This window comes from Lynx rufus, unplaced genomic scaffold (assembly GCF_022079265.1).
Source record: "Lynx rufus isolate CCGP_SWC_20201006 ecotype Redwood Valley unplaced genomic scaffold, mLynRuf1.p SCAF_22, whole genome shotgun sequence".
In the NCBI taxonomy this organism is placed as follows: domain Eukaryota; kingdom Metazoa; phylum Chordata; class Mammalia; order Carnivora; family Felidae; genus Lynx; species Lynx rufus.
In genome coordinates, this window is record NW_025814837.1 from 15,238,157 (window position 1) to 15,265,906 (window position 27,750).

At 35.0% G+C, this 27,750-nt stretch overlaps 1 protein-coding gene across 4 annotated transcripts in view; it reads left to right on the plus strand.

Moving 5' to 3' along the window:
• The window catches only part of SS18 (SS18 subunit of BAF chromatin remodeling complex), an 88,773-nt gene that overhangs the window by 7,869 nt on the left and 53,154 nt on the right, over nt 1–27,750 (plus strand). For 3 of the 4 annotated variants that reach the window (XM_047086925.1, XM_047086926.1, XM_047086921.1), the window contains exon 3: nt 3,838–3,922. In XM_047086925.1, the coding sequence (XP_046942881.1) occupies nt 3,838–3,922 (85 nt within the window). Of the gene's footprint in view, nt 1–3,692; nt 3,730–3,837; nt 3,923–27,750 lie in introns of all 4 variants that reach the window. The other variant, XM_047086922.1, reaches the window with a different exon arrangement.

Consider the following 27,750-nt stretch of genomic DNA (forward strand, 5'->3'; position numbering starts at 1 on the left):
TGCTCTTCCTGATAGATTTAATTTCATTCTTAGAGTTCTTTAGTCTTTCTTTTTCAATTTGTTAGTGTTGTTTTGTGAGTGAAGAGAAAAAAATTCCTTGTCTCAACCTTAAATGTTCTTTTTTCTTGCATTGGGAAAAGGAAAAGGAAAATGAAGAGGAAATGAATAAATGACAGGCATCTGGGAATTGGTAGTTCAGTTTTAATTCAACAATTCCTTAAGATGTGATAACTTTGAAACTTTTTAAAATATAAAATAACCTTATTTTTATGAAAGCAGCATATGAATTGTAGAAAATTAAAAAACACAGATAACATAAAAATGAGATCGCAAATACTGTATTCTCACCACCTAAATATTTTTCACCAGTAGCATGTTTGTATATATTGCTGTATTTTTATCTACATACACACACACACAGTCATGGTACACTGAATAAAATTAGTAAATCACTTATGGAGCTCATATGCACAGGTCCTCTTCTCTTTAAATTCTGATAACATACGTGTGAGAATGTATTAAATGTATTATTATTATTATTGCTCTATGGTAGTGTTTGATTTGAGCATTTTCTATATCAACTTCTATATTTACTTAAATCAGCCCTTATTTTTTTGTATTTTGTCATGGGTGCAACTTTCGGAGGGTCCTGTAAGTGGTTTTCATGCAAAAATTTTGTAATAATCATTATGTAAAAGAGTTTAGTTTTAAATCTCTAGTATGGAAGATAACTTTTATTCTATAAATTATATTTCTATTATAAATACTATCTTCATAGTTTCTTGGTGAAGGTTTTTTGTTAAAAAGGAGATCTGACTTTCTCGGACTTTTTAGTTACATAAATAAATTTAACAGTGGTTATTTTATGTTGTTCAAGATAATTGGTGGAGTGGTTCTTAGTGGAATCTTTGGGAAGTGTAACTACCTCTCATGGAATAGGTTAACAATTACGGGTGTACTGGAATGTCTGTGAGTGTGTAGTAGGAAGTTACCATCATCCAGTGTAAAATGTTGAAATGTTTATATCTGCCCTTATCAGCACTCAATTTTCTTTTGTTAATGTAGACTGTTCTAGAGATAATAAGCATGTACATTAAAGTAATACTAATTCAGTGATAAATGTAATAGTGTTTGAAGTTTAGGAAAATGTTTCTTTAGTATTTATAGAAGAATCTGCTTTTTATTATCCTTTCATTGGGGTCAGCTGAAGCCAAATTCTTCTGGAATATTTGTTTATTGCTTTTTGGGTGACATATACACAAACTTAGAATATGTATATATACTACCTTTTCATTACTGTTCATCTTTGAGTCTTGAATGATCTTAGAAAAAGCTTATTAGATGAATGCTGTAAAAATAATGCGGTTTTACAAAAAAGAAAACCTACTGAATATTGGTAAGATACCTTATATTAAGTAAAAAAATTTAGGGCTATTGGGACAATTGGAGTAATTTGAATGGGTTCTGTGGATTAGATGATATTACTGTCCTAATTAATTAATTAATTAATATAAATTATCAGTTAATTAATATCAACATTAATTTGTTGTACTGTGGTTGTATATGAGAATTTCCTTGTTTTGGGGAAGTTGACACTGAAGTGTCAGAAGTATTATGTTTGTAATTGATTCTCAGAAGGTTTTGAAAAAAGTATGTGTGTGCTTGCATGTGTGTGTATATTGGTGTGTGTTTAGATATGGAGGAAGACGTGAAATGCCAATGATTGGGGAGTATGGGAGAAAGATATTTGGGAGTTTTTTATACTATTCTTAAAACTGTAAGTTTAAAATGATTTCAAAATTGAACGTTAAAAAGATTTAGGTTGGGGAAATGGCTTACAAATTAAGGTACTCCATAATAGATGCTCTATTTATAGATATTTAGAACCATAAGGGACTTTGGAGATCTACTTTAACTCTCTCATTATCTTACAAATGAGGCTTTAAGACCTTGGCAGATTAGATTTAACAGTATTTTAACATTGACTTGTTAAGGACTAATCAGCATGACTAACATTTTTCCTTAAAGGGTTAGTTAGAGGAAACCATAGTCCCTTAGTAAGGTTTGTTATTTTTATTTTTGCAGGGTGGTCAGCAAATCTCATATCTGAATATATTAAAGCCATATTAATACTCAGAGAAGAAAAGAAAGACTTCATGGAGTAGACTTTGAAATGGGTTATATGTTCTAATTAAAAATGGCAAGATTTGGGAACCCTGTATCTTAAATTCCATTCAAGAGCTCTCCAGAATAATGAAATAGTTCCAGCTAGTGGTGCCTGTTAGTGCTGTTGTAAGAATTTTGACAACATAATTAACCATTGTGAATAGATCAGTACAATTTAATCATTTCTGGTCCTTATAACAAACATTATATGCTTTCTGATTGAGCAACATAGGGTAATATGTGAGGAGAAGCGTTAACAGCCTAAATTATTTTTAAGCAAGAATATAAAAAACAAAAGGAAACAAAGGAACTTTGGGAAGTGTTGGGTATGTCTGTTATCTTGATTTGTGATGATGGTAGTCACAGGTGTTCGTATATGTCCAAATTCATCAAATTGTACAAATTAAATATGTGTTTCTTTGTATTTTAGTTATACCTCAATAAATTTGTAAAAAAAAAAAAAAAATTAAGAGCATAAACCTGTCAGGAAAATTTAAGGTAATTGAGAAATAAGGTTTTTTTTCTCTAATAAGAAAAAAGTAGTGAAACCAGTTCTAATAGAAAAAAATAATGCAGCAAAAACTTTACTAGGATTCCTTATATAGCGTCTAGAGAATGACTTCATCTGGGATCTGTATTAGAATACTTTATTTAGCTGAATAAAGTTCTTTTATCTTATTTTTATTATTTTAACTTGTATTTAATGTTTCTCAGTTTCTAAAACAGCCTGACAGTTTGGTATAGGATTCAAGTTTATATTTGGAGGGTTGACGAACACTAGTAACTGGATCATTACTAATTTGCAGAAGGTTAGCAAAACCAATTCGTAAGATCACAATGAACATGTTTAACCACTTCATTGCAGTAGTGAGAATTTGCTGTATTTTTAAAAGTAAATTCTTAATGGTATTGGTGTCCTGTTATTTTGTTTCATATATACATGTATGTAATTATTTTGTCTCATACATACATATATGAATATGTATATATGTAATTGAAGACACCTGTTCATTGTCTTCTCTATATGCTGAGCCCCAATAGATGGGCAGTATAACTGTAGCAGGCATAAACTATTGGTCACTGCTGCAGGAGAAGAAAAAATTGTGTGGTTCCTACCTCTTTTTTGACATTTTTAGCAGAGCGTGTTGCCTATACTTGGCTTTGAAGTTTTTGGCAACATGAAAATGGCAGAGGGAAGGGAATAAACATACCAGTTTTGTTGAATTCTTTCATTCTAGGTCTCTTTTTTAAAAGCATATGTACTATGTGTAGAGCCAGTAAATTTCTCAGTAATTCCATTTACTAAGCTGTACAACATTAATATTGTACATGTTACTAACTTTTCTGAACCTCAGTTGCCTCATCTGTGAAATGGAGAAAATATGAACTTTTACCTCATAGTGTTAGTTTAAGGACTAGATAAAATATATAGGTATATAAGACAACTATAACAGTATCTAGCAAATGGTAAGATCTGTGTTTATTATTATCTTTGAATGTATTTATTATTTGGAATTATTTTGCAGAGGAACTAGGAAAAATTGAAGTGCTATTGATGTTCAGGTAACATAAATCTTTTATTAAACTCGAGAAATAATTAGAATGCTATTTGTATTTAAGCAGATAGGAAGAAAATTATTTTTAATATTGATATTTGTTTTGTTTTAATAGGTATCAGCAAATGTTGCATACGAACTTGGTCTACCTTGCTACAATAGCAGATTCTAATCAAAATATGCAGTCTCTTTTACCAGCAGTAAGTACCTTTAAAATAGTGTAAAGTAGACCATCTTTATAGAGTTATGTATAGTATAACACATTTTTGTTTAGTGATTTTTAAGTATTGTTTAGTAAATCCTGCCCTCTGAGAACATGAGGGTATTCTTCTATTTGTTCTAAAAGCTTTATTGTTTTGCTTTCGTATTTAATTTGAATTAATTCACCTGGAATTGATTCCCTCCCTGAAAAAGTTATACCCATCCATCCATTCACCCACATACCCACTTGCCTACCAATTTATTTATTTAATTTGTAATTGCACAAATCATTTATGAATAAGTTTATAGTATTTCAAAGCAAATCCCAGGCATCCTATGCTTTTGCTGGTAAATACTTCAGTATGCATCTATGGCAGAGAAGAACCCTTGTTCCACCCAACAAGATTAATCAAAATTCCTTACTTTTTATTATAGCCGGCCTATCTTCAAGCTTCACTGATTATCTTAAAAACATCCAAATGTTTTTTTCTTAATTTATTTAATTTAATTTTTTATTTTTTAAAATTTACATCCAAATTAGCATATAGTGCAACAATGATTTCAGGAGTAGATTCCTTAGTGCCCCTTACCCATTTAGCCCATCCGCCCTCCCACAACCCCTCCAGTAACCTTCTGTTTGTTTTCTGTATTTATGAGTCTCTTCTGTTTTGTCCCCCTCCCTCTTTTTATATTATGTTTGTTTCCCATCCTTTATGTTCATCTGTTCTGTCTCTTAAAGTCCTCATATAAGTGAAGTCATATGATTTTTGTCTTTCTCTGACTGACTAATTTCACTTAGCATAATACCCTCCAGTTCCATCCACGTAGTTGCAAATGGCAAGATTTCCTTCTTTTTGATTGCCGAGTAATACTCCATTGTATATATATACCACCTCTTCTTTATCCATTCATCCATCGATGGACATTTGGGCTCTTTCCATACTTTGGCTATTGTTGATAGTGCTGCTATAAACATGGGGGTGCATGTGTCCCTTCGAAACAGCACACCTGTATCCCGTGGATAAATGCCTAGTAGTGCAATTGCTGGGTCGTAGGGTAGTTCTATTTTTAGTTTTTTGAGGAACCACCATACTGTTTTCCAGAGTGGCTGCACCAGCTTGCATTCCCCAAAACATACAAATGTTTTAGTGATTGTTTGCCGCAGAATCCAAACAAGGTCCACGTGTTGCATTGGTTTGATATGTGTCCTAAGTCTCTTTTAATCTATATCAGTTTATCTTTTTTATTCTCCATTTATTTGTTGAAGAAACTGGGTCGCATATTTTGTAGCTTCTCACATTCTGGATTTGGCTGATTGTATCCTCATGGTCCTTTAACATGTTCTTCCATTTCATCTCTTATTTCCTACAAACTGAAAATTGGGTAGGGAGGCTTGATGAGGGTTAGGTTTAGTTTTGTGTTAGGAATATTTCATTGATGGTGCTGTGTATTATCTATTGTATCACATCAGGAGGAACATTTTGGTTGTTCCATTTTTAGTAATGTTAAGATTGATCAATGAGTACAGCCTGATCAATCTATTATAAAGTTCTCCATCAACTATTCCCTTAATGGTTTTAGCTGTCATTGATGCTTGTTGATCAGATCTGTTATTTTATTTTGGGATCACAGAATGATGAATTTCTAATTGTACAGTTCCTCTTACATTTATTAGCTGTACTTCTTTTAAAAAGAAAAACTTCCTTTCATTAAGTATTTGATTATCCTGAAATAGTCCCTATATGAGAATCATGATAAAGGCTGGTTTCTATCCTCTTATCAATTTTTAGAGTAACCAGTTGGCCCCTGGCAATCTGTAAAAGTGACCAGTGATTTTTTTTTTTTTATTATTGTCATCTAAACGTACAGGTTTTTATATTTTTAATGGGTTTACGTCCATTGCAGTCATTCTTTATGACACTTCAAGTTATCTCATCTTTGGTCAGTGATCCCCTCTTCATTTGGCTCTTGTGTCCTTCTGACATGATTCCGGTATTCTTGTATAGCTTCTTTTCTTTTAGGAATTGGGAGAGCTATCAGGCTGACTATTTCTGCCCAAGAGCTATTCTGCCTCAGCCATTTATTCAAGCAGTACTTTTTCAATGGGAACTGATATTTAGAGACCACAATTTATAGATGTTTGGGACATTTATTATTACTGGGTTTTTGTTTTTCTAGGTATTTTTGGTGGACAGAACTAGTAAACACGTTTTTTAGAAAAAGAAATAAAGTATTGAATTAGTGATATTTCCCTTCAGGAAAGGTTTTTTAGTTAGCTTTGATTTTATGTATTATCTTTTCTGTCTTATTCTAAAAATCTTGGTACCTTAATGATATTATTATAGTTATTTGGTTTATGCTACTACACATATAAAGTAATTTCGGTATAACAATACCAAGGTTGCCACTAACAATAAGGTGCTCATCCTCAAGATATATTCCACTAGGAATAGATAATCAATAAATTTCTTTTTGAATCAGAAGTAATTTATGTAATTATTATTATGGACTTGATTACCAGCTAGGTAGAATTTATTTTTGTGAATGGTATGAGGAATGGATTTTATTTCATTTGTTTCCATTTGGATAGATCTCTGTCCCAGCATTATCTATTGGAAAAACAAAACAAAATAACCTTTCTCTATTTTGTTATGCCACCTATATCATATATCAGGTGTCCATATATGTGTGGGTCTTGGATCTCTATTCCATCCCATTGGTCTGTTTTTATAAAGTCCACTATCTTGTCACACTTGTCATAGTCTAATAAATCTTGATGTATGTTAGAAAACTTCTTACTCCTTGTGTTTTTCAAGAATACCTTGGCTGTTGGTCCTTTGCATTTCCATATATGCTTAAACATCACCATTTCCATCATAATCCTGTTGTGATTTTCACTGAGATTACCTTGACTCTAAATTAATTTGGGGAGAATTTATATCTTTACAATATTGAGGCTTTCAAATCATGATCATTGCACGTAGTTTTATTTATTTTGTCCTTTAAATATCTTTCAGTGGAGTTTTAAGATTTTCTCTGCAGAGGATTTGCATATCTCTCATTGGACTTACTGCTAGGCACTTCATATTTTTTGAGGCTATTTTAAGAGTCTTTGTTTTTTAAGTTTTCTAACTGCATTTGCTATTTACATGGAAATGCAATTGATGCTGAATTTCACAGTCTTGTTCAGTTCTTATTTCTAGCAGTTTTTCCGTAGATGCCTTCTGTTTTCTGTATTCACGAACATATTTGTGAATAATGAGTTTTGTTTCTTTCTTGCCAATCCTTACACCTTTTATTTCTTTCTCTTGCCTTACTTCTCTGGCTAGGACCTCCACTACATTCCTGAATAGAAGTGGTGATAGAGGACATCCTTATCTTGTTCCTGATCACAAAGGGAAAGCTTTCACTGTTTGACCATTAAGTATGATGTTTGCTGTAGTTTTTTTGTAGATGCCTGTCATCAGATTAAGGAAGTTCCCTTCTGTTTCTGTTGTACTGAGTTATATGTTGAATGGATGTTAAATTTTATTAAATACTTTTATTGCACCTAATGAGATGGTCATAAATTTTTTCTTCTTTAATCTGTTAATGTGGTGAATTACATTGATTTACTTTTTAATGTGTAGTAAATCTTGCCTTCTTGTAATTAACCTGCTTTTCATGACCCACTTGGTAATAATGGTCTTTGGTTTGGTTTGGTTTGGTCCTGGTCTCTTAAAAAAAATTGCTGTATTCAGTTTGTTAAAATTTTGATCAAGATTTTTATGTCTTTGTTCTTGAGTGTAATTGATCTTTAATTTTCCTTTCTTATAATGCATTTGTCTGGGTTTTATTTTGAGGTTATGTTGGCATTATAAAATGAGCTGGAGAATTTTCCTACTTTTTCTTATCTGGGATATTTTGCATGATAGAGCTACTGTTTCTTAAATGATTGGTGTAATTCTTTAGAAAAACCATCTGGATCTGGAGTTTTCTTTGCGAGAAAGCTTTTGTTTACTAACTCAATTTCTTTGTTGGTTATAGGACAGTTGATAACTTCCATATTTTATGAGTTGCCTATTTTGGTAAATTGTGCTGTTTAGCATTTACTAAGTTTCAAATTTATTGGCATAAAGTTCATGAAATAATCTTATCTTTCCAATATCCTCAGCGTCTGTGGTGATATTTTCTTTTTTATTTTTAACATAATTTATTCATGCTTTCTCTTTTAAAATGTTTTTGATCACACTTGCCAGTTGTTTTTACCTTTTTTTTTTGTTTTTAAGTCTTTTCAAAGAATCACTTTTTTGTTCTCAACCCCATTATACTTAAAAATTATTGAGGACTCTGAAGAACTTTATTTTTTTTTTTATTTTTTTTTTAAAATTTTTTTTTTTTCAACGTTTATTTATTTTTGGGACAGAGAGAGACAGAGCATGAACGGGGGAGGGGCAGAGAGAGAGGGAGACACAGAGGGAAACAGGCTCCAGGCTCTGAGCCATCAGCCCAGAGCCTGACGCGGGGCTCGAACTCCCGGACCGCGAGATCGTGACCTGGCTGAAGTCGGACGCCCAACCGACTGCGCCACCCAGGCGCCCCTCTGAAGAACTTTATATAGGTTATATATGTTGATATATTTGTAAATTTTCCTCAGTTTTTTAATTAAGACAGAAATTAAAAATTTTTTTATGTTTTATTTTATTTTTGAGAGAGAGAGAGAGAGACAGAATGTGAGCGGGGGTGGGGCAGAGAGAGAGAGGGAGACACAGAATCCGAAGCAGGCTCCAGGCTCTGAGCTGTCAGCACAGAGCTGGATGTGGGGCTCAGACTCATGAAACACTAGATTATGAGCTGAGCCACAGTCAGGTGCTTAATCGACTGAGCCACCCGCGCAGCCCAGGAAATTTTTTTTTTTTAACATTTATTTATTTATTTTGAGAGAGAGAGAGAGAGAGAGAGCGCGCATGCGCACGTGTGAGAAAGAGCAAGTAGAGTAGGGGCAGAAAGAGGGAGAGAGAGAGAGAATCCCAAGCAGGCTTTGTACTGATAGCTGGGAGCCCAATGTGGGGTTTGGTCTCATAAAGTAGGAGATCATGACCTGAGCTGAAATCAAGAGTGGGACGCTTAACCTACTGAGCTACCCAAGTGCCCCAAGACAGAAACATTTTTAATTTTAGGAGTTCATTTAAATTGAATAATAATAAACCCACTGCATGTTAATACAAATAACATTCTTTAAAGGAAAAATAACTATATCTTTTAGAACAGATTTAGTGAGCTATGAATAGCATTGTTTAATAATATTGCAAATTTCTTTTAAATGTTTGACTTAACAGAAAATAGCTGTATTCTCTTCACTATTTTTTTTTTAAAGTTTTTTTTAAATGTTTATTTATTTTGAGAGAGAGAGAGAAAGAGAGAGATCATGTGCACTCTCTATGGAGAGGCAGAGAGGGAGAGAGAGTATTCCAAGCAGGCTCCACACCACCAGTGCAGAGCCCGATGCGGGGCTTGAACTCACAAAGCTGTGAGATTATGACCTGAGCCGAGATCAAGAGTCTGATGCTTAACTGAGTGAGCCACCCAGACACCCCTCTTACCTATTTCTGAATTCCATCTAGTGTAATATGTTTTGGTTGAAATAAAATAAAATTTAATCTCTCACTCAGATACAGAATCAGAAAAGGGAAGACTGTTTTAATAGCCTTTTCAGATTGTTGTACAATAATCTTCTTTGATAGTATGGAGGATCTCAACAAGTGTTTTTTCTAAAGGTTGTTTGCAGTATGGAATCTGAAACCGTATCAATAGAATTTTCTTATTCTGGTACATTAAAGTTATGGGTCTGCCCTGCATTTTGCATTTTGGATGTATCTTCTAATCATGCATAATTTTGTAATATGCTTTGGTCATTTGGAAAATGTAAGTGCATTGAGTTATGTACAACTTCTAAATATTGACATATGATACCAAAACCCACATTTGATATCTCCACCAGTCTCATCAAAAGTAAGCATTGGGAAGCTGTCAAACTGAAGACAGTAGATACAAGTTTGCCAAATTCCCATTTCTTTTTTTGTTTTAATTTTTTTTTTAATGTTTATTTATTTTTGGAGGGCCTGGGTGGCTCAGTCGGTTGAGCGTCCATCTTCAGCTCAGGTCATGATCTCACAGTTCGTGAGTTCAAGCCCCTTGTCGGGCTCTGTGCTGATGGCTCAGAGCCTGGAGCCTGCTTCGGATTCTGTGTCTCCCTCTCTCTCTGCCCCTCCCCCACTTGTGCTCTGTCTCTGAAAAATAAATAAATGTAAAAAAATGTAAAAAAAATAAATAAAATGTTTATTTTTGAGAGAGAGAGAGAGAGCATGAGCAGGGGAGGGACAGAGAGAGGGAGACAGAATCCGAAGTAGGCTCCAGGCTCTGAGCCGTCAGCACAAAGCCCGACACGGGTCTCGAATCCACGAGCTGTGAGATCATGACCTGAGCTGAAGTCGGACGCCTAACTGACTGAGCCACTCAGGCGCCCCACCAAGTTCTCATTTCTTGCTTGAAAAGTCGAGTTTATCATTGGCAGCAAATGCTGTCAGTTGCTTTCCAGGCTCACTGTGTTGATTTTTGAGCAAATGTCTGCCAGATACCAAGCCTGGATAAGTATAGTTTAAACGTCCAGCAGTTTTTCTTGCAAGTAAAAATGGTATTCCATGAAAATGCCTGTATCAGCAAGCAACTCAGTGACAGGGTGCTTTTATCTTACTTTGATTTGCAGCAGATATATTTATTATTTTTTCATTTTGTCACAGAATATTTAACTGACATGGAGAATTTAATAAATGAGTACTTTTTACTTCTTCATCAAGCACATTCTTAAGTGAAAATGACTTTTTCTTTTTTATTTTAACTGTTAGTCTGTGGTAATCAATAATACAGTGATTTACTCTAGAGTTTGGTGCCTTGATTCATTCTAAGGCTCTTGCAGTTACGTCCACTTTTTTACTTTTGCACCATTGTTGTAAATATCAGCATAGCATAAAAATATTGTTATGGAAATCGTTTTGACCTTTTAGACTCTAAAAGAGTCTGGAGAACCACATTTTGTGAACTGTTGCTCTTTTGTATATTTTTGATTATGATTAATTTCTGATCTTTATTTCCTTTTACTTTTGCTGTATTTTGCTTTTCTTATTTCTGAGTTTTGAGGTGAATGCCTACTTTATCAGTTTTCATTTTTTTTTTAATTTTTTTTTTCAACGTTTATTTATTTTTGGGACAGAGAGAGACAGAGCATGAACGGGGGAGGGGCAGAGAGAGAGGGAGACACAGAATCGGAAACAGGCTCCAGGCTCTGAGCCATCAGCCCAGAGCCTGACGCGGGGCTCGAACTCACGGACCGCGAGATGGTGACCTGGCTGAAGTCGGACGCTTAACCGACTGCGCCACCCAGGCGCCCCATCAGTTTTCATTTTTTAATGCTAATAATATGCATTTAAGGGCATACATTTCTCTCTAATAGTGTGAATATGTAGTATATTCATATTTATTCGGTTTCAAATATCTTCTAATTTCCAGTGTTATTTCTTCTTTAAACATGGGTTGACAAATACATTTTTTTAGTTTTGAGACATAATGGCATTTTATCATTTTCTTTTTATTAATGATTTCTGGCTTTGTTGCATTGTGGTTATGTAACATTTTGTATGATTTAGTTCTCTGGAATTCTTTGAGATTTGTTTTATGGTGCAGTGTATGGTCAGTTTTTGTAAGTGTTCCGTGTGTAGTTAAAAAGAATGTGTGGTCCTTTGTCCCTGAATGCAGAGGCCTGTATATGTTTACTGGGTCAAATGTGGTGATCTTGTTTGAATCTTCTATAGCCTTAGTGATTTTTTTTTTTTTAACTTTTCTGATACTTCGTTTATTCTATCAGTTATTGAGAGATGTATGCTTAAAATGTATAATTGTGGATTCTTTTTTCTTTGTAACTCATCCAAGTTTTTGTTTAACACAACATTTTGAGGCATTGTTAGCAAGTGCATATATATTTTAAAATGTTACAGCTCTGTGGTTCTTTGTAACATATCATTATGAAATAATTTCCTTCTTTATGTCTAATAATGCATCTTGCCTTAATGTCTGCTTATCTGAGATTCATGTAGCTCAGTTGGTTTTCTTTAGTGTTTGCATAGTATATTCACCTTTCCATTCCCTTGTGTTAGAGATAATGTGTTTTATGAATGGCATGTAGATTTTAAAAAATAGTTCATTCTAGCAATCTTTTAATTTGCAACATTAAATCCACCCATTTATATTGAATGTGATCGCTCACGTTTCTGAGTTCAAAGCTATCATCATTCAGTGTACTTTCTGTTTGTCTCCTTTGTTGTATGTTCCTTTTTTTCTTTTCTTTTGTCTTCTAATTATTTTTTTTATTCCTTTTTTTCTCTTCTAAGTTGGAAATCATACATATATATACTTAATATTCCTTCGGTGGTTACTATACAGCTGGTAGTGTGCATCCCAGATCACGGACCCTTGGATGTTTTATTTCTGTTCATTCCTCATGACTCATTCATTGTTGTCATGCACTTTAAATCTCTACATGATTACTCACAAGTGATTCTTACTACTGTTTTTATTTTTAGTTAGTATTCATTAGAGTTATCATCATTGTTACCATTTCTGATACTTTTTATTTCTCCCTTCATTTACAACCTTTTTTCTCTGATCATTCTCTTTTTCCTCCCTAAAGCACATATTTTAGTATTTTCATTTGGACTGGTTTGCTGGCGACAAATACCTTCAGGTTTGTTGTTGTTTGAAAATGCCTTTATTTCAATTTCCCCATCATTTTTAAGCAGTGTTTTTGCCAGGACAGATTATTGTTTTCTGGCTTGTATGTATTGGAAATTTAGTTGTTAGTGTTACTATTTTGAAGGGAATCTATTTTCTCTGTGTTGAAGATTTTTTGCTTCATCTGGAGTTTTCTGAAGTTTTACTGTCCTATCTGTAGGTGTGGATTTCTTTTATTTATCCTGCTTGCTGTGTGTTGAGATTTCTGAAATCTGTGAATTGCTATCTTTTATCATTTTTAGGAAATTATCAGTTGGCTTTGTAGATTGTGAACGTGCCTGTGGCAAATGAACCCCTCCTAAGTTTGGGCCCACTTCTCTGGATTTCCTTTCTTCTTTTGAACTTGGCCTGATCATTTTTTACTACCTTGTCTGCTCTTCTATATCTTCAAACATATTATTTTTTTTTTTTAATTTTTTTTAACGTTTATTTATTTTTGAGACAGAGAGAGACAGAGCATGAACGGGGAAGGGGCAGAGAGAGAGGGAGACACAGAATCGGAAGCAGGCTCCAGGCTCTGAGCCATCAGCCCAGAGCCCGACATGGGGCTCGAACTCACAGACCGCGAGATCGTGACCTGAGCTGAAGTCGGACGCTTAACTGACTGAGCCACCCAGGCGCCCCTCAAACATATTTTTAAAGTATCTTTCCAGTTTTTTTTCATTGTTCTCAGTGGAGTTGTTTGAATGTCCTAGTTTATCATTACCTTAGATCAGTCCTTTAAGTATTAGAATTGTATTCTGTTTTGCTGTCCATAGAATAACTAATAGAATATTAGTTACTTTTTTTTTTTTTTTTTAATGTTTATTTATTTTGGGGACAGAGAGAGACACAGCATGAATGGGGGAGGGGCAGAGAGAGAGGGAGACACAGAATCGGAAGGGGGCTCCAGGCTCCGAGCCATCAGCCCAGAGCCTGACGCGGGGCTCGAACTCACGGACCGCGAGATCGTGACCTGGCTGAAGTCGGACGCTTAACCGACTGCGCCACCCAGGCGCCCCTAGTTACTTTTATGGCTACTCAAATATAACTGTTTGTTTGGAGAGAGAACAGACACTTGCAGAATGACTACTATGCATTGAGTCCTTCAGAACTTTTATTTCATCTTCAGAAGGCTTTTGGATATTAGTCCCATTCTACAGCTGAGGAAACAGTCTCAGATAGGTTAATTGACATGCCAAGGGACTCATAGTTGGTAAACGGTAGCATGGGATTTGAACACAGGCCTTACTGAAAGCAGTTTGTGCATTATGGTACCATATCTTGTTGCTACTAGGATGGAATGGAAATAAAATCTTGCATTTGCTCTTGTTGGTGTGTCAGTGTAGGATTCATCCAGGTCTTCACAGAGCTTGAATCTGAATTTTATAACCTGCGATGTCTTGATTATTTTCTTGTGTTGTTATGGAAATGAATGCAGTGATCATTTTCATGTTTTTTTTTTTTTTTTGGTCTAGCATTATTCTTATAATTAGGTATTAATTTTTAAAAAATGTTATGTGACTGGGTCTGCTTATAGTTTAGGGACTAAATGATTGGTTAAAGTGGCAGGTTAAGAATTTAGCTTATCATCATCATGGTGACCTGTAATTAAGTAATTCTTAACCTTGTTTCCCTGTTCTGGCACATCTGAAGATAGGACAGATTCTCAACATGTTCTCATCACTGACAACAATCATGGCAGGGATTCAAGTGTCAGGGTATTGAGGGTGGAAGGGGGGACATTTCCCTTTATTTTTTTTTTTTTTTTCAACGTTTTTATTTATTTTTGGGACAGAGAGAGACAGAGCATGAACGGGGGAGGGGCAGAGAGAGAGGGAGACACAGAATCGGAAACAGGCTCCAGGCTCCGAGCCACCAGCCCAGAGCCTGACGCGGGGCTCGAACTCATGGACCGCGAGATCGTGACCTGGCTGAAGTCGGACGCTTAACCGACTGCGCCACCCAGGCGCCCCTACCTTTAGATAGTCTTACTAGAATCTTGTGGGTGGTTGGGAAGTGGTAGTTTGCAAAATGTCCTCTGCTGTTTCTGTATCCCTTCTACTTCCCTTCTACCCACCAATTGCAATTCTTTTTGCAACTTACGATCCTGTGCAAACTGTGATTTTGTGAGTTTGTCTTGATTTGAAATATTGTCCCCATAAAATGTGGAAATGTCTTAAAGTCTTAAACATTACAGCCTCTTGGATATGTCCCATATACTCTCTAACTACTATAAAAATAAAACATAAAAATGTTTGGTCAGATCATGTATCTTGAGATTCAGTCACTCATCTTTTGCCCTTCTTGAGGAAACTCTTTGATTCTTGAGATGCCAATGTGGTAAAAGTGAGCTTACCGTAGAAATGCATTATGGTACAACAAAATCTCTTAGAATTTACTGTTCTGTTGTCACCTGTTAAGTTATAAACTCTTAAGTGAATTTTTGCATTTGTTTTTTTATAGAATTTTCATTTTTCCTTATAGATTAAATAGGACAATAAAAATCATTACCATTGTGTTCAGGGACAATAGTATGTTATTTGACACCACCTGGTTAGGAACCATCACAAAGGAAAGAGACACATTTCATTCCTAACCATCTACCATTATTTCACTCCTTTAATATGGAGTCACCATTTTATATCCTCTTTTACTAACACATGGAAATACTACCATTTGTAGGGGCGCCTCGGTGGCTCAGTCAGTTAAGTGTCTGACTTCAGCTCAGGTCATGATCTCGCGGTTTGTGAGTTCGAGCCCCATGTTGGGCTCTGTGCTGACAGCTCAGAGCCTGCAGTCTGCTTCTGATTCTGTGTCTCTCTATCTCTCTGCTCCTCCCCTGTTCACGCTCTGTCTCTCTCTCTCAAACATAAATAAACATTAAAAAAAAAATTTAAAAAGTACTTAAAAAAATAAAAAAAAGAAATGCTATCATTTGTATATTTTGAAATAAAATTTTTGCCTCCTAATATTGGTCAAAGTTTAATTTAAAATACATGGTCAAATTTTCATTAAAAATTCAAGTATTTTGAAGGTCAAATTGCTTGAGAAGTTGAGTTAACAAAGGAGGAGGAGTTTTTGAAAAAATAGAAATAAATATATTCTCATAGTAGGAGGTATTAATGAGAGAGACTTGAGGTAGTAAAGAAAAGTGGGGCTAGAGAGAGGGAAAAAATCAGCTAAAAGGTAAGTAATTGGATTGGAGGTGAAATAGGAAGTAAGGTAAATTTGGGAAAACCAGAATAATGGAAAAATAATGAATACAACCAGTCTGACAAAAGGGAGAATACTAGTCTGAGAAATTTTGACTCAGAAAAAAAGCTGTATGTTTTGGGGTAAAAAGTTTTCCAGAATGGAGTTTTTCACTTTACTTCATTAACTAGTTGTTGGAATTGGAAATGTGCTTATAATTATGTATAGGTTCAACTTTCAGGTTTTTATGTCCCCCCAAAAGAAGAATTATGTATTTATAGTACTAGTCATGTATCTAGGACTAGTCTCCATCTAGCAAACTTCTCCTGTTTGAAAGAAAGTCAGGAATTCAAAAACCAGAAATAAATGTAAAAAGATTTACAAGGAGAAATATAAATTACAAAGCCAGTGCACTATGACTTAGGCATTTTACTTTTTGTTGGGCCCTATGTATTCTTTTCTTTAAAATTTTTTTTACATTTATTTGTTTTTGATAGAGACAGAGCACAAGTGGGGGAGGGGCAGAGAGAAAAGGAGACACAGAATCTGAAGCAGGTTCCAGGCTCCGAGCTGTCAGCACAGAGCCCGACACGGGGCTCGAACTCACAAACCACAAGATGATGACATGAGCGAAGTCAGACGCTTAACTGACTGAGCCACCCAGGCACCCCTGTATTCTTTTCTTATGACAAAAGCATTATAAGTTTGTAACAGAAGCTATTTATTCTTAACCTTATACATATTTTAATAAGTTTGGCTCTTTAATTTTAAGCCCGTAGCTGGGAAGCAGCAAGTCAGAAATGGGAGAATAGATTCTGTAGGCAGACATACATACAAGCAATGTAACCAGACAGCAGACGTGGCGTGGAAAGAGACTGAATATTTATAAAAAGCTGACATAACTGAGAATATACACTACTCTGGCTTCGTTAGTATATGTGGGGCCCTATTTACCTTGGTAAACCTTGGAGGCATCATTTGAATATTAGTTCTCATGTTGGTTTTTACTTTCTGAAATAGCATAAACCATTGACATAATTATTTTCATCATGTGGACCAGGAACATTTTGTCAGTAGAAAATATGACTGTGCTATGTGTAAGTCTTTGCTTTTCTTCTCAAATGTACTTTGAAGAAATTGCATTTTTAACTATTAGCCTAATGTTAGTTATTGTTCACTTATTTTTGTCATCTGCCGGTTTTAGTACATATGAAGTGGTGGGCACCATCAGTTTTAGGAAAGACTTATGAGAGAAAACTTTAAATCAAGGGAAGTTTTTGTTATTTTTTATTGGGGAAAAACTTGGGAGAGACAAGAATCTTTTTATTGTAGTTCATTTTAAGGCATACAGTTTGGAAATATTTCTCAGTATTGAAAGTTTTAGAGATGGAAAGAACCTGGACAATCATAGTCTCGTGTTTCTCTGCCTCGGCTGCATATTTTAAAAGCTTCTTAGGTGATTCTACTGTGCATATAAGAATTGAAGACCTTATATTTCCATGCTTTTTAAATGAAGTATCCGGTGACATTCTGGGGATATACAAAATTTAGGAAAACATTCCTATTCCTGTACTGGCAACTTCATTTGATGTTGTAGACCACAAACCATTTTTGCGATACGAGGAAGAAAATCCTTATTCTATAATGTTGTTATGAGGATTAAATAAAACAATTCATGGTGTCCAGCATGGAGGGAGCTACACAGGAAATAGCGATGATGAAGATGAAGGTAGTACACAGCTAGAAAGTATAAATTGGAAGAAAAGTCAGATTCAGGAGTATTTGAAGTAAGACTGGCAGGATTCAATCACTCAATACATATGAAGGGTAAGGGAGAGAGTGGAGACTTGACCTGCCTTGACATTCACTGAGATTGAGTATATCAGCATGTCTGTTAATTTTAAAAGAAGATTGAAGGCTGTTAGGAATTACTTATCTTGCTTTTCAATGAATTCATTATGAGTATTAAGTTTTTAAAAATTCCTAATTTAACTAGATGTACTTCTTGAATTTTCAGCTTTTTAAAGATAACTTTTGTTTGTCAGGTATTCTGTACAAAGAATAAAAGTCTGAACTATTAATAAAAATTGAGGGGCACCTGGGTGGCGCAGTCGGTTAAGCGTCCGACTTCAGCCAGGTCACGATCTCGCGGTCCGTGAGTTCGAGCCCCGCGTCGGGCTCTGGGCTGATGGCTCAGAGCCTGGAGCCTGCTTCCGATTCTGTGTCTCCCTCTCTCTCTGCCCCTCCCCCGTTCATGCTCTGTCTCTCTCTGTCCCAAAAATAAATAAACGTTAAAAAAAAAAAATTAAAAAAAAAAAATTGATTTAGGGTAAGTACAGTCGTCTTACATTTCGTATTTCCTAAGTTGCCTTTTTTTTTGGTGAGGCACACTCAATGTTCTCAGCAGCCCTCAGGCAGCACTTGCTGAACCTTTCATTCCACATGCTTCAGGAAAAGTGGTCACACAGAGTCTTCAGATGCGGTGACTGTGCTGGCAGAGCATCTATGTGCTATGGTAATTCATTTGCTGAAATTCGGTATTCCAGAATTCATTGCTTACAGGTTTGACCCACCCGAAGTGAAGGAACGCGTGGTCAGAGCTGTGGAACATCTTATATGTGAGCAGAGTGTACATCATGTGTAAATTTTACCTTAACTTTTAGCATAGGTGATACTTTGATGTGGTTAGAACATCAAAAACTACAAAAAGTCATACAAAATTCTACTCTCATCTCTGTCTTACACCTTTTTATGCAAAGAAAAGCCGATATAAACACATGCTTTTCCTTTTTTCTATGCATGTAGAACCTTGCCATAGCACACTGTTTTATTTTTTTAGTTACATATTTTAAAAATGAAAGTGTTTACGGGGCACCTGGGTGGCTCAGTCGGTTAAGTGTCCAACTCTTGGTTTCGGCTCTGGTTCGTAAGTTCCTGGGATTGTTTCCTTCTCTATCTGCCCCTCCTCTCTCTGTCTCTCAAAATAAATAAACTTAAAAAAAATAGTGAAAGTGTTTAAATTCTTACTTAGAAGTTTGGAAAGAACTTTCTTAAATATTGACATCATTTGAAGAATTTGTAAGTTTTGACTGTTTGATAAACATCATAATGTGTGTTTAGTCATTATGATACTGACTTTTTTCTCTTTTGAAACTTTTGTTGTTTGACTTTGTGATAGTTTTTTTTTTTTTATTTTACCTTTCTAGCTATTCAGCTTCTTTAACATTCCCATCAAATGTTGACATTCTGTTCTTGAACATCTCTTTACCATATATACTCTTTTGGGGAGATTTCATCCATACTCCTGGTTTCTTACATTCCTGACTTTAGGTTCCATGTATACATCGATGACTTCCAAATATGTATCTTCTTGCCTGAGTGGGAAACATGAATACATTTTCCAGTAGACCTATCCATTTGGGTATTCCACAGGTCTCCCAACACAGTGTGGGCAAGACTCCATTTCCCTCAGCTCACCTTCTGTTGTTTCCTGCTGCTAAAAGAGAAAAAGCCCACAAGCTTGAATTTTTATACTTCCTATCTCAAGTGAGTAGCATAAACACTGAGTTCTTTTACTCAGAAATGTTGTGGTCATCTGTGATTTACTCACCTGCTACAGCTAGTTTCCAAGTCTTCCTCTTGTGCATAATATGGTGCTGCACAATAAGAAGCATCTAATTAAAACATTTTAGTATTAAAAACAGAAGCACGACCACAAGTGAAATGTCTTTTTAATTCTGTATTTGTATGAGATTTAGTATAAAGACATCAATTATATGTCTGATTTTGAGGTGGGGAAGACTTCATTGAGAATAAAAACAAAGGAGGAAACTATAAAGAAGGTACTTAATTTCATCCTTTTAAAAATATTTAAAATCTTTTATGTGCCAAAAAGTTCTGTAAATGAAATTAAAGACAACTCTCAACCGATGGTAATACTACAGTGTAATATATGTTATTTTAGAAGTACTGGACATTAAAAAAAAAAAAAAGAAGTACTGGACGTTTAAAGTACATTTTCCATAGTAGAAGTGATAGGTTTTGCTGTTGAGTGTTAGGAAACGTTTCTCAAAGGAGGTGACCCTGTATTTTGTGGAGAACTGAATTATGGAAGCACGTTCTCTGGATTAGTATAGGGAGTATTTTGCCAATATTATTGCCTATCCTGTCATTTCAGAATCTTAGCAAAAATCATGTTAACTCTTTGCTGGATAGTATATATGAAATTCAAGCACTGTCTAGTTGAGTCCAGATATGTATAGCAATTGGGTATAATCTTGCTGTGAGGAATATAAATATTTGTGTGTATATGTGCATAAATACATTTTTTTGGCAGAACTGTATTGTTAAATCAGTAAAAGTGGCTTCCATATGTACTAAGTAAGGAACTTAAAGATTGTCTCTTCATCATAATTGAAAACAATGTATCTAGCTCACTTCTCTAAGGAGAAACATTTCTTTGCCATATAATTAAGAAAGAAAAGAATCTAAATGTTGGAAATTAAGTAATTCACTCTTATTGACATGGAATAAGTACAGAAAAGTATTTGTACAGGGCTCTTAATTTAAGCATTGTTTATACTGGCAAAATAAAAACAAACTAGGGAGCTAGTCTCAGTATTGGGAGTAGGTAAAAATATAGCTTATGGGGTGCCTGTGTGACTCAGTTGTTAAGCATCTGACTTCAGCTCGGGTCATGATCTCATAGTTCGTGAGTTCAAGTCCCACATCAGGTGAGCTCATGCCCTGCTTCGGGGGAGTACGAATCCTGCTTTGGGTGAGCCCTGCTTCCCTCTCTCTCTTTCTCTGCCCCTCCTGGGATTTTCTGTCTCTCTTTTGCTCTCTCTGCCCCTCGGTCACTTGTGCTGTCTCTCTCTTTCAAAAAAAATAAATAAATAAATGTGTGTGTGTGTGTATATATATATATATGTATATGTGTATATATATATATACACACATAAAATATAAAATAAAATAAAAATAAAAATTAAACGTAAAATAAGTTTGTGTGTATATGTGTATATATATACGTATGTGTGTATATATGTATATGTATATGTGTGTGTGTATATATATATATGTGTATATATATATGTGTATATATATATATGGCTTATATAGTTGAATTCGTCCCTCTTGAAGGAGATTGAATTGTATGTTGATCAAGAATAATTCCTAAAGAAGAATGAAAGAAATCAGAGACTAGTGTAATTCTACTTGTAAAAACTGAAAATACATATATATGAATTTTTAATAAGTTTCTGGAAGTATGCATATCAATTTTTAGCAATGTTTCTTATTTGCATGGTTTCTTAGTGATGACACATTAGTTTTGTAATTTATCCAGATTGGTATAAATGTAAAAATAATAAATTCAAGATTAAACAAATACATACACTCTTGTTTCTTAACGGATGGTATTATTACAACCTTAGGAAAGGCTTAGAGTCCTATACTCCCATGTTTTGGGAGTGGATTAGTTGTTTTTTGAAGTATATTGTAGAGAATTCTGGTCTGGGAAGAAGGAAATTATTCTCTAAGATTCTGGACTGTTTAGTAATTAACCTCATTAAGGTTAGATGGGCTTAGTTTTTCATAGTGGAGATAGTCTAATGTTCTATTTGTTATGGTGGAGGTGTTTGCTGTTTCATAAAATAAAGGTTGAATTTCTGGGGAACCTGTTACTAACTGGGAAGTATATTGTTAGTGAGTGAGTCATTCTGGGGTTTAACTCCTTAGGAAGTTTGGAGAATCATCATGCTATGAAAATCAGTGGAAGGCATTATTAGTTATGAAAGTTCAATTGGTGAGATTTTATAGTGGGACTAAATTCTGTATTAGCTCTCTTACTTGAAGGACAAGATAACATGACAACATGATAAGATTATTAAATTGAGGAAATCATTTAATAAGTTCAAAAGCCTGCATCAGTTCAAGGCTACCCATGATGGCATGCTGACATTTCTTATGGGAATGAATGAGAAATCAGGGAGATCTTTGTGAACTGTTTCAGTTATGTTTAGAGCTCATTTTTGGTGAGACTTACGTAGGACTAGGAAGTAAGGCAAATATAATACTGATGAGGGTTTTGGATCCATTCTTGGTTGACCAGTCCAACACTTTCATTTGTATATGTATTGGTCATCAATCAGCTTTTGGCAGTATTTTATACATATGTTTCCTGTTTTGCTTAATAATTATTTTTAGATCTCCTATTTCTGTGTGTCATTTTACTGCCTCCTTGTGGGGAACCATACTAATGACAGTTATACAAATGATAGTTACACAGATGAAGGATTATTAAACTAAAAATTATATTTTACAGTAATAGGTTTATATTTTAAAGAAATATAGAACATAATTTATAGTCAGAATTGTTTTTAATTTTATAGTAAATCATTTGAGAGTTCATTTATTTACTAAATATTAAGTGGCTACTATGTGTCAGGCAATAGGTATTTTTTGAAACATCAGTTAACAAAATAGACAAATACTCCCATTTTCTTGAGTTTTACATTCTAGCAAGCAAGGCAGGCATAATAAATGATTAAATCATATAGCTTATTAGAAGATAATAAGAACTATGGAAAAGGAAAACATAGGGCAGGGAGAGATGTGTTAGGAATGCTGGAGGTGGAGGATGGAATTTGCAGTATGAGGCAGAGTGGTCAGGAGGACCTCATTGAGAAAGTGACATTTGAGCAAAGACTTGATGAAGAATGTTTTAGGCAGAGAAAACAAACAGTGGAAAGGTCCTGAAGTGAAACTCGGCCTGGCTTGTTCAGGGAACAACATGAAGCTTATGGCTACGACAGGAAAAAGTAAGGAAGTTGTATGGACAAATCCTATCTTGTAAACTGTTGTAAGGACTTTAGTTTTTTTCCTTGAAATTGGAAGCTCTTGGAGGATTTTGAGCAGAAGAGTGAAGAGCCATGTTTTAATAAGTTCATTCTGTTTCCTGTGTGGAAAATTTATGATAGAGGAGCATGGATCAAAACATGGTATCCAGTTATGAGGCTGTTGCAGTAATCAACATGAGAGATGTGATGGTGGCTCGTACCAGGGTGGTAACAGAAGGGGAGGTGGTAGAAATGGAAAAATTGTAGGTATATTTTAGAGGTAGAGTCTAAAGGATATCTAAAAATCGAATGTGGGGGGCAAAGGATGAGAATAAGAGAGGTGTAAGGGATGACTCCATGGTTTTCAGCAGAACAACTGGAATGAGGGAATTGTAATCAACTGAGACTCCTGGGTAAAGGGATTTGGGTGAGCGGTTGTAGTGGAGATACCAGGGATTCGGTGTTGTAGATTTCAGGTTTGAAATATCTGATAGACTTCCAAATGGAGATGAGGAATGTAGAGAATTAAGCAGTGTTGACAATAAAAATCATTATGAAAGTTACCACAAAAATATTGGTCCCTAATCAAATTTGAAATGTTGCTTGTATTTCAAAGTAACTTTTTCATTTAGTAAATATTCTTGAGTACCTTTGTTTGATACTAGATGATTGGGGGCTACAGCAATACGCAAGTATAATCATGGACCCAATCCCTACAGAACTTAACATATGATGCAAAAATCAGACGTTAAGTAATTGCACAGACATTTTATTTTTTTAATTTATTTTGTAAGTGTTTTTATTTATTTTTTGAAAGAGAGTGCAAGCAGGGAAAGGGCAGAGAGTGAGAGAGGATCTGAATCAGGTTCAGCACTGACAGCAGAGAGCCTGATGCAAGGCTCAAACTCACTAACTGTGACCATGACCTGAGCCAAAGTCAGACGCTTAACTGACTGAGACAATACAGGTGCCCCCACAAACATTTTAAATGACAGTTGTAGTGAATGCTATGAGGGAAGGGCACCTAGGACTATGGGAGCAGATAATGAAGCCTGACTATTCTGATAGTCAGGGAAGGCTTTCTTGAAAAAGTGACATTTGAGGTGTAATTCATATAAAATAAGATTGACTCATTTTAATTGTATAGATGAATTTTTACAAATCTGTGTAATTATCACTACAGTTAAGATATAGAACAGGTGTGTCTGGGTAGCTCAGTTGGTTAAGCGTCAAACTTTGGCTCAGGTCATGATCTTGTGGTTCATGAGTTAGAGCCCTACATCTGGCTCTACACTGACAGTGCAGAACCTGCTTGGGATTCTCTCTCTCTCTCTCTCTCTCTCTCTCTCTCTGCCCCTCTCCCACTTGTGATCCCTTTTTCTCTCAAAATAAATAAAAAGGCTTTTTTTTTTTTTTAAAGATATATTGGGGCACGTGGGTGGCTCAGTCGGTTAAGCGTCCAGCTTCAGCTCAGGTCATGATCTCATGGCTCATGAGTTCGAGCCCTACATCGGGTTCTGTGCTGACAGCTCAGAGCCTGGAGCCTGCTTCCGATTCCGTGTCTCCCTCTCTCTCTGCCCCTCCCCTGCTCACATTCTGTTTCTCTCTCAAAAATAAATATTAACAAAAAAATTTTTTTTTAATATATAGAACAGTGTTGTCATCGCAAAAAAGTTTCCTGATGCCCCTTTCTGTCCATTTTTTATTGGGTTGACTTTTTTTATTATTATTGATTTATAGGAGTTCTTTATATGTTCTGGATATAAATCTTCTGTTGGCTATGTAATATTTTTTCCCTTTTTTAAAGTTTTTATTTTATTTTTACTTTTATTTGAAATTTTTTAACATTATTCATTTTCGAGAGACACAGAGAGACAGAGCATGAGTGGGAGGGGCAGAGAGAGAGGGAGACAGGGAATCTGAAGCAGGCTCCAGGCTCTGAGCTGTCAGCACAGAGCCCGATGCAGGGCTTGAACCCGTGGGCCGTGAAATCATGACCTGAGCTGCAGTCAGATGCTTAACCAACTGAGCCACCCAGCTGCCTCTTAAGTTTTTAATTCCAGTTAGTTAACATACAGTGTAATAGTAGTTTCAGGTATACAATACAGTGATTCCATGATTCCATATGACACCCGGTGCTCACTACGAGTGCAGTCCTTAATCCTCATCACCTATTCAACCCATCCTCTCACTCACCTCTCTCTGGTAACCATCACTTCTCTGTAGTTAAGAGTCTGTTTCTTGGTTTGTTTTCTTTTTCCCCCTGTGCTCATTTGTTTTTGTTTCTTAAATTCCACATATGAGTGAAATCATATGGTATTTGTCTTTATCTGACTGACTTACCTTGCTTTAGCATTATGGTCTCCAGCTCTACCTATGTCTTTGCAGCTGGCAAGATTTCATTTTTTTTTTTTTTTACGGCTGAATAATATTTCATTATATGTATACACGGCATCTTCTTTATCCATGCATCAGTTGATGGACACTTGTGCTGCTTCTGTATCTTGGCTATGGTAAATAATGCTGCTGTAAACATCAGGGTGCATGTATCCCTTTGAATTCGTGTTTTTGTTTTTGTTTTTTTTAATATACGAAATTTATTGTCAAATTGGTTTCCATACAACACCTAGTGCTCATCCCAAAAGATGCCCTCTTCAATACCCATCACCTACCCTCACCTCCCTCCCACCCCCCATCAACCCTCAGTTTGTTCTCAGTTTTTAAGAGTCTCTTAAGCTTTGGCTCTCTCCCACTCTAACCTCTTTTTTTTTTTTTTTTTCCTTCCCCTCCCCATGGGTTTCTGTTTGTTTTTGTATTCTTAGGGTAAATACCCAGTAGTATTGCTAGATCTAGGGTAGTTCTATTTTTAACCTTTTGAGCAACCTCCATATTGTTTTCCAAAGTGGCTGCACCAGTTTGCATTCCCACCAACAGTGCAGGAGGGTTCATTTTCCTCCACATCCTTGCCAACACCTCATTGTTGTTGATTTTAGCCATTCTGAGAGGTGTGAGGTAGTACTGCATTGTAGTTTTGATTTGTATTTTCCTCATGATAAGTGATGTTGAGCACCTTTTCGTGTGTGTTGGCCATCTGTGTATCTTGTTTGGAGAAATGTTTGTTCATGTGTTCTACTCATTTTTTAATTGGATTATTTGCTTTTTTGGTGTTGAGGTTTGTAAGTTGTTTATGTATTTTGGATACTAAACCTTTATCGGATATGTCATTTGCAAATGTTTTCTCATTCCATAGGTTGCCTTTTTTCTAAATTCTGTTAATTGTTTTCTTCGCTTTGCTATCTTCTCTCATTTTGAAAATTGTCTTTTTATTCTCTTTATGGTGTGTTTATATGAAGAGGGTTTCTAACTGAAATGAAATCCAATTTATCAATCTTTGTTTTCTTTCTGTATCTTGAGAAATAGTTTGTTGTATCAAGGTCATGAAGATATGCTTCTGTTTTCTTCTAAACGTTTTTTTCTTAATCCATGATCCATTGCAAATTAAATTTGTGTATGATCTGAGTCTAGGAGTCAAGGTTCATTTTTGTTCATATAATATTCAACTGATACAGTACCATTGATTGAAAATAGCATTTTTTACCCATTGAATATAAGTTGTTTTATTATAAGTACAGTGACTGTATGTGTGGATCTATTTCTCACCACTGTTGGTGTGTTTATTTATCCTTATACTAACAACATATCTCAAATTAGTATAGCAGTTTGTGGTGGTCTTTTTCAAGAGTATCCTGGCTATTCTAATTTCTGTGCATTTCCATATAAATTCTAGAATAAGCTTGTGAATTTTCTTCAAAAAGCCTCCTGGGATTGTGATTGAGATTGCATGGAATTTCTAGGTCAGCATTGGGGAAACTGGTATCTTCACTATATTGAGCCTTCTAGTCAATAAAAATGGTATATCCCTCCATTTAGTAAGTGTTTAATTTCTTTCAGCAGTGTTGCATTGTAGAGCTATTGCACATCTTTCTAGATTCATTCCTAGTTATTGAATTTGCTATTGGTTTGCTAAAATTTTGTTAGGATTTTTGTTCATGAGAAAGTTTGGCTTGTAGATGTCTTTCTAGTAATGTCCCTCTTAGGTTTTGATATCATAGGTTTGGTGACCTCATAAAAGAATTGGGAATTGTTCTCCTTTTTGTGTTCTCTGGAAGAATTCATATGATTTGTTTAGTTTTGTATCCATCTATGTTACTTCCTTCATTGTACTACTTTGGATTTGATATGCTGTCTTTTCCTAGCTGCTTGAAATGGAAGCTTTTATCATTATTTTTTTTTACTTTTCTTAAACATGCATTATAAATATGCATTTTAAAGCTACAAATTGTCTTTTTAGCATAGCTTTAACTGCATCTCACAGATTTTGATGTTGCATTTTCATTATCGTTCAGTTAAAAATATTTAAAAATATTTTTTTGTGATTTCTTCATTGAGTAATAGGTTATTAGCTTTCTGTTCTTGATTTCTAGTTCAATTCCACTGTGCTCAGAAAACATACTGTATATTATTTCAATCTTTTGTTATTTGTTGACTTGCTCTATGGCCCTTTATATGGTCTAGTTTGGTCTATGTCATGAGTACTTGGGAAGAATGTATATTATGCAGGTGCTGTGTATAGTATTTTACATATACTAATTGAGTTAATAGCCGTGATTTCACATCTTTTATATTCTTAGGGTTTTTCATTTTTGTTTTGGTCTCATTATTCTACCAGTTACTAGAAGAAGTGTGTTAAAATGAAGCCATTATTATGGGTTTTTCTGTTTTTCCTTTTGGTTCTGTTAACTTTTGCTTTATAGACTTTGAAGTGGTGTTACAGGATGTATAGAAATTTATGATTGTTACATATTCCTGTTGAACTGATCCTTTTATCATAATGAAGTATTCCTCTAGTATTTCGAGTAGTGTTTTTTGATTTAAGTCAACTGTCTGATATAAATATAATGATATCACCATACTTTTATTAGTGTTTCCAT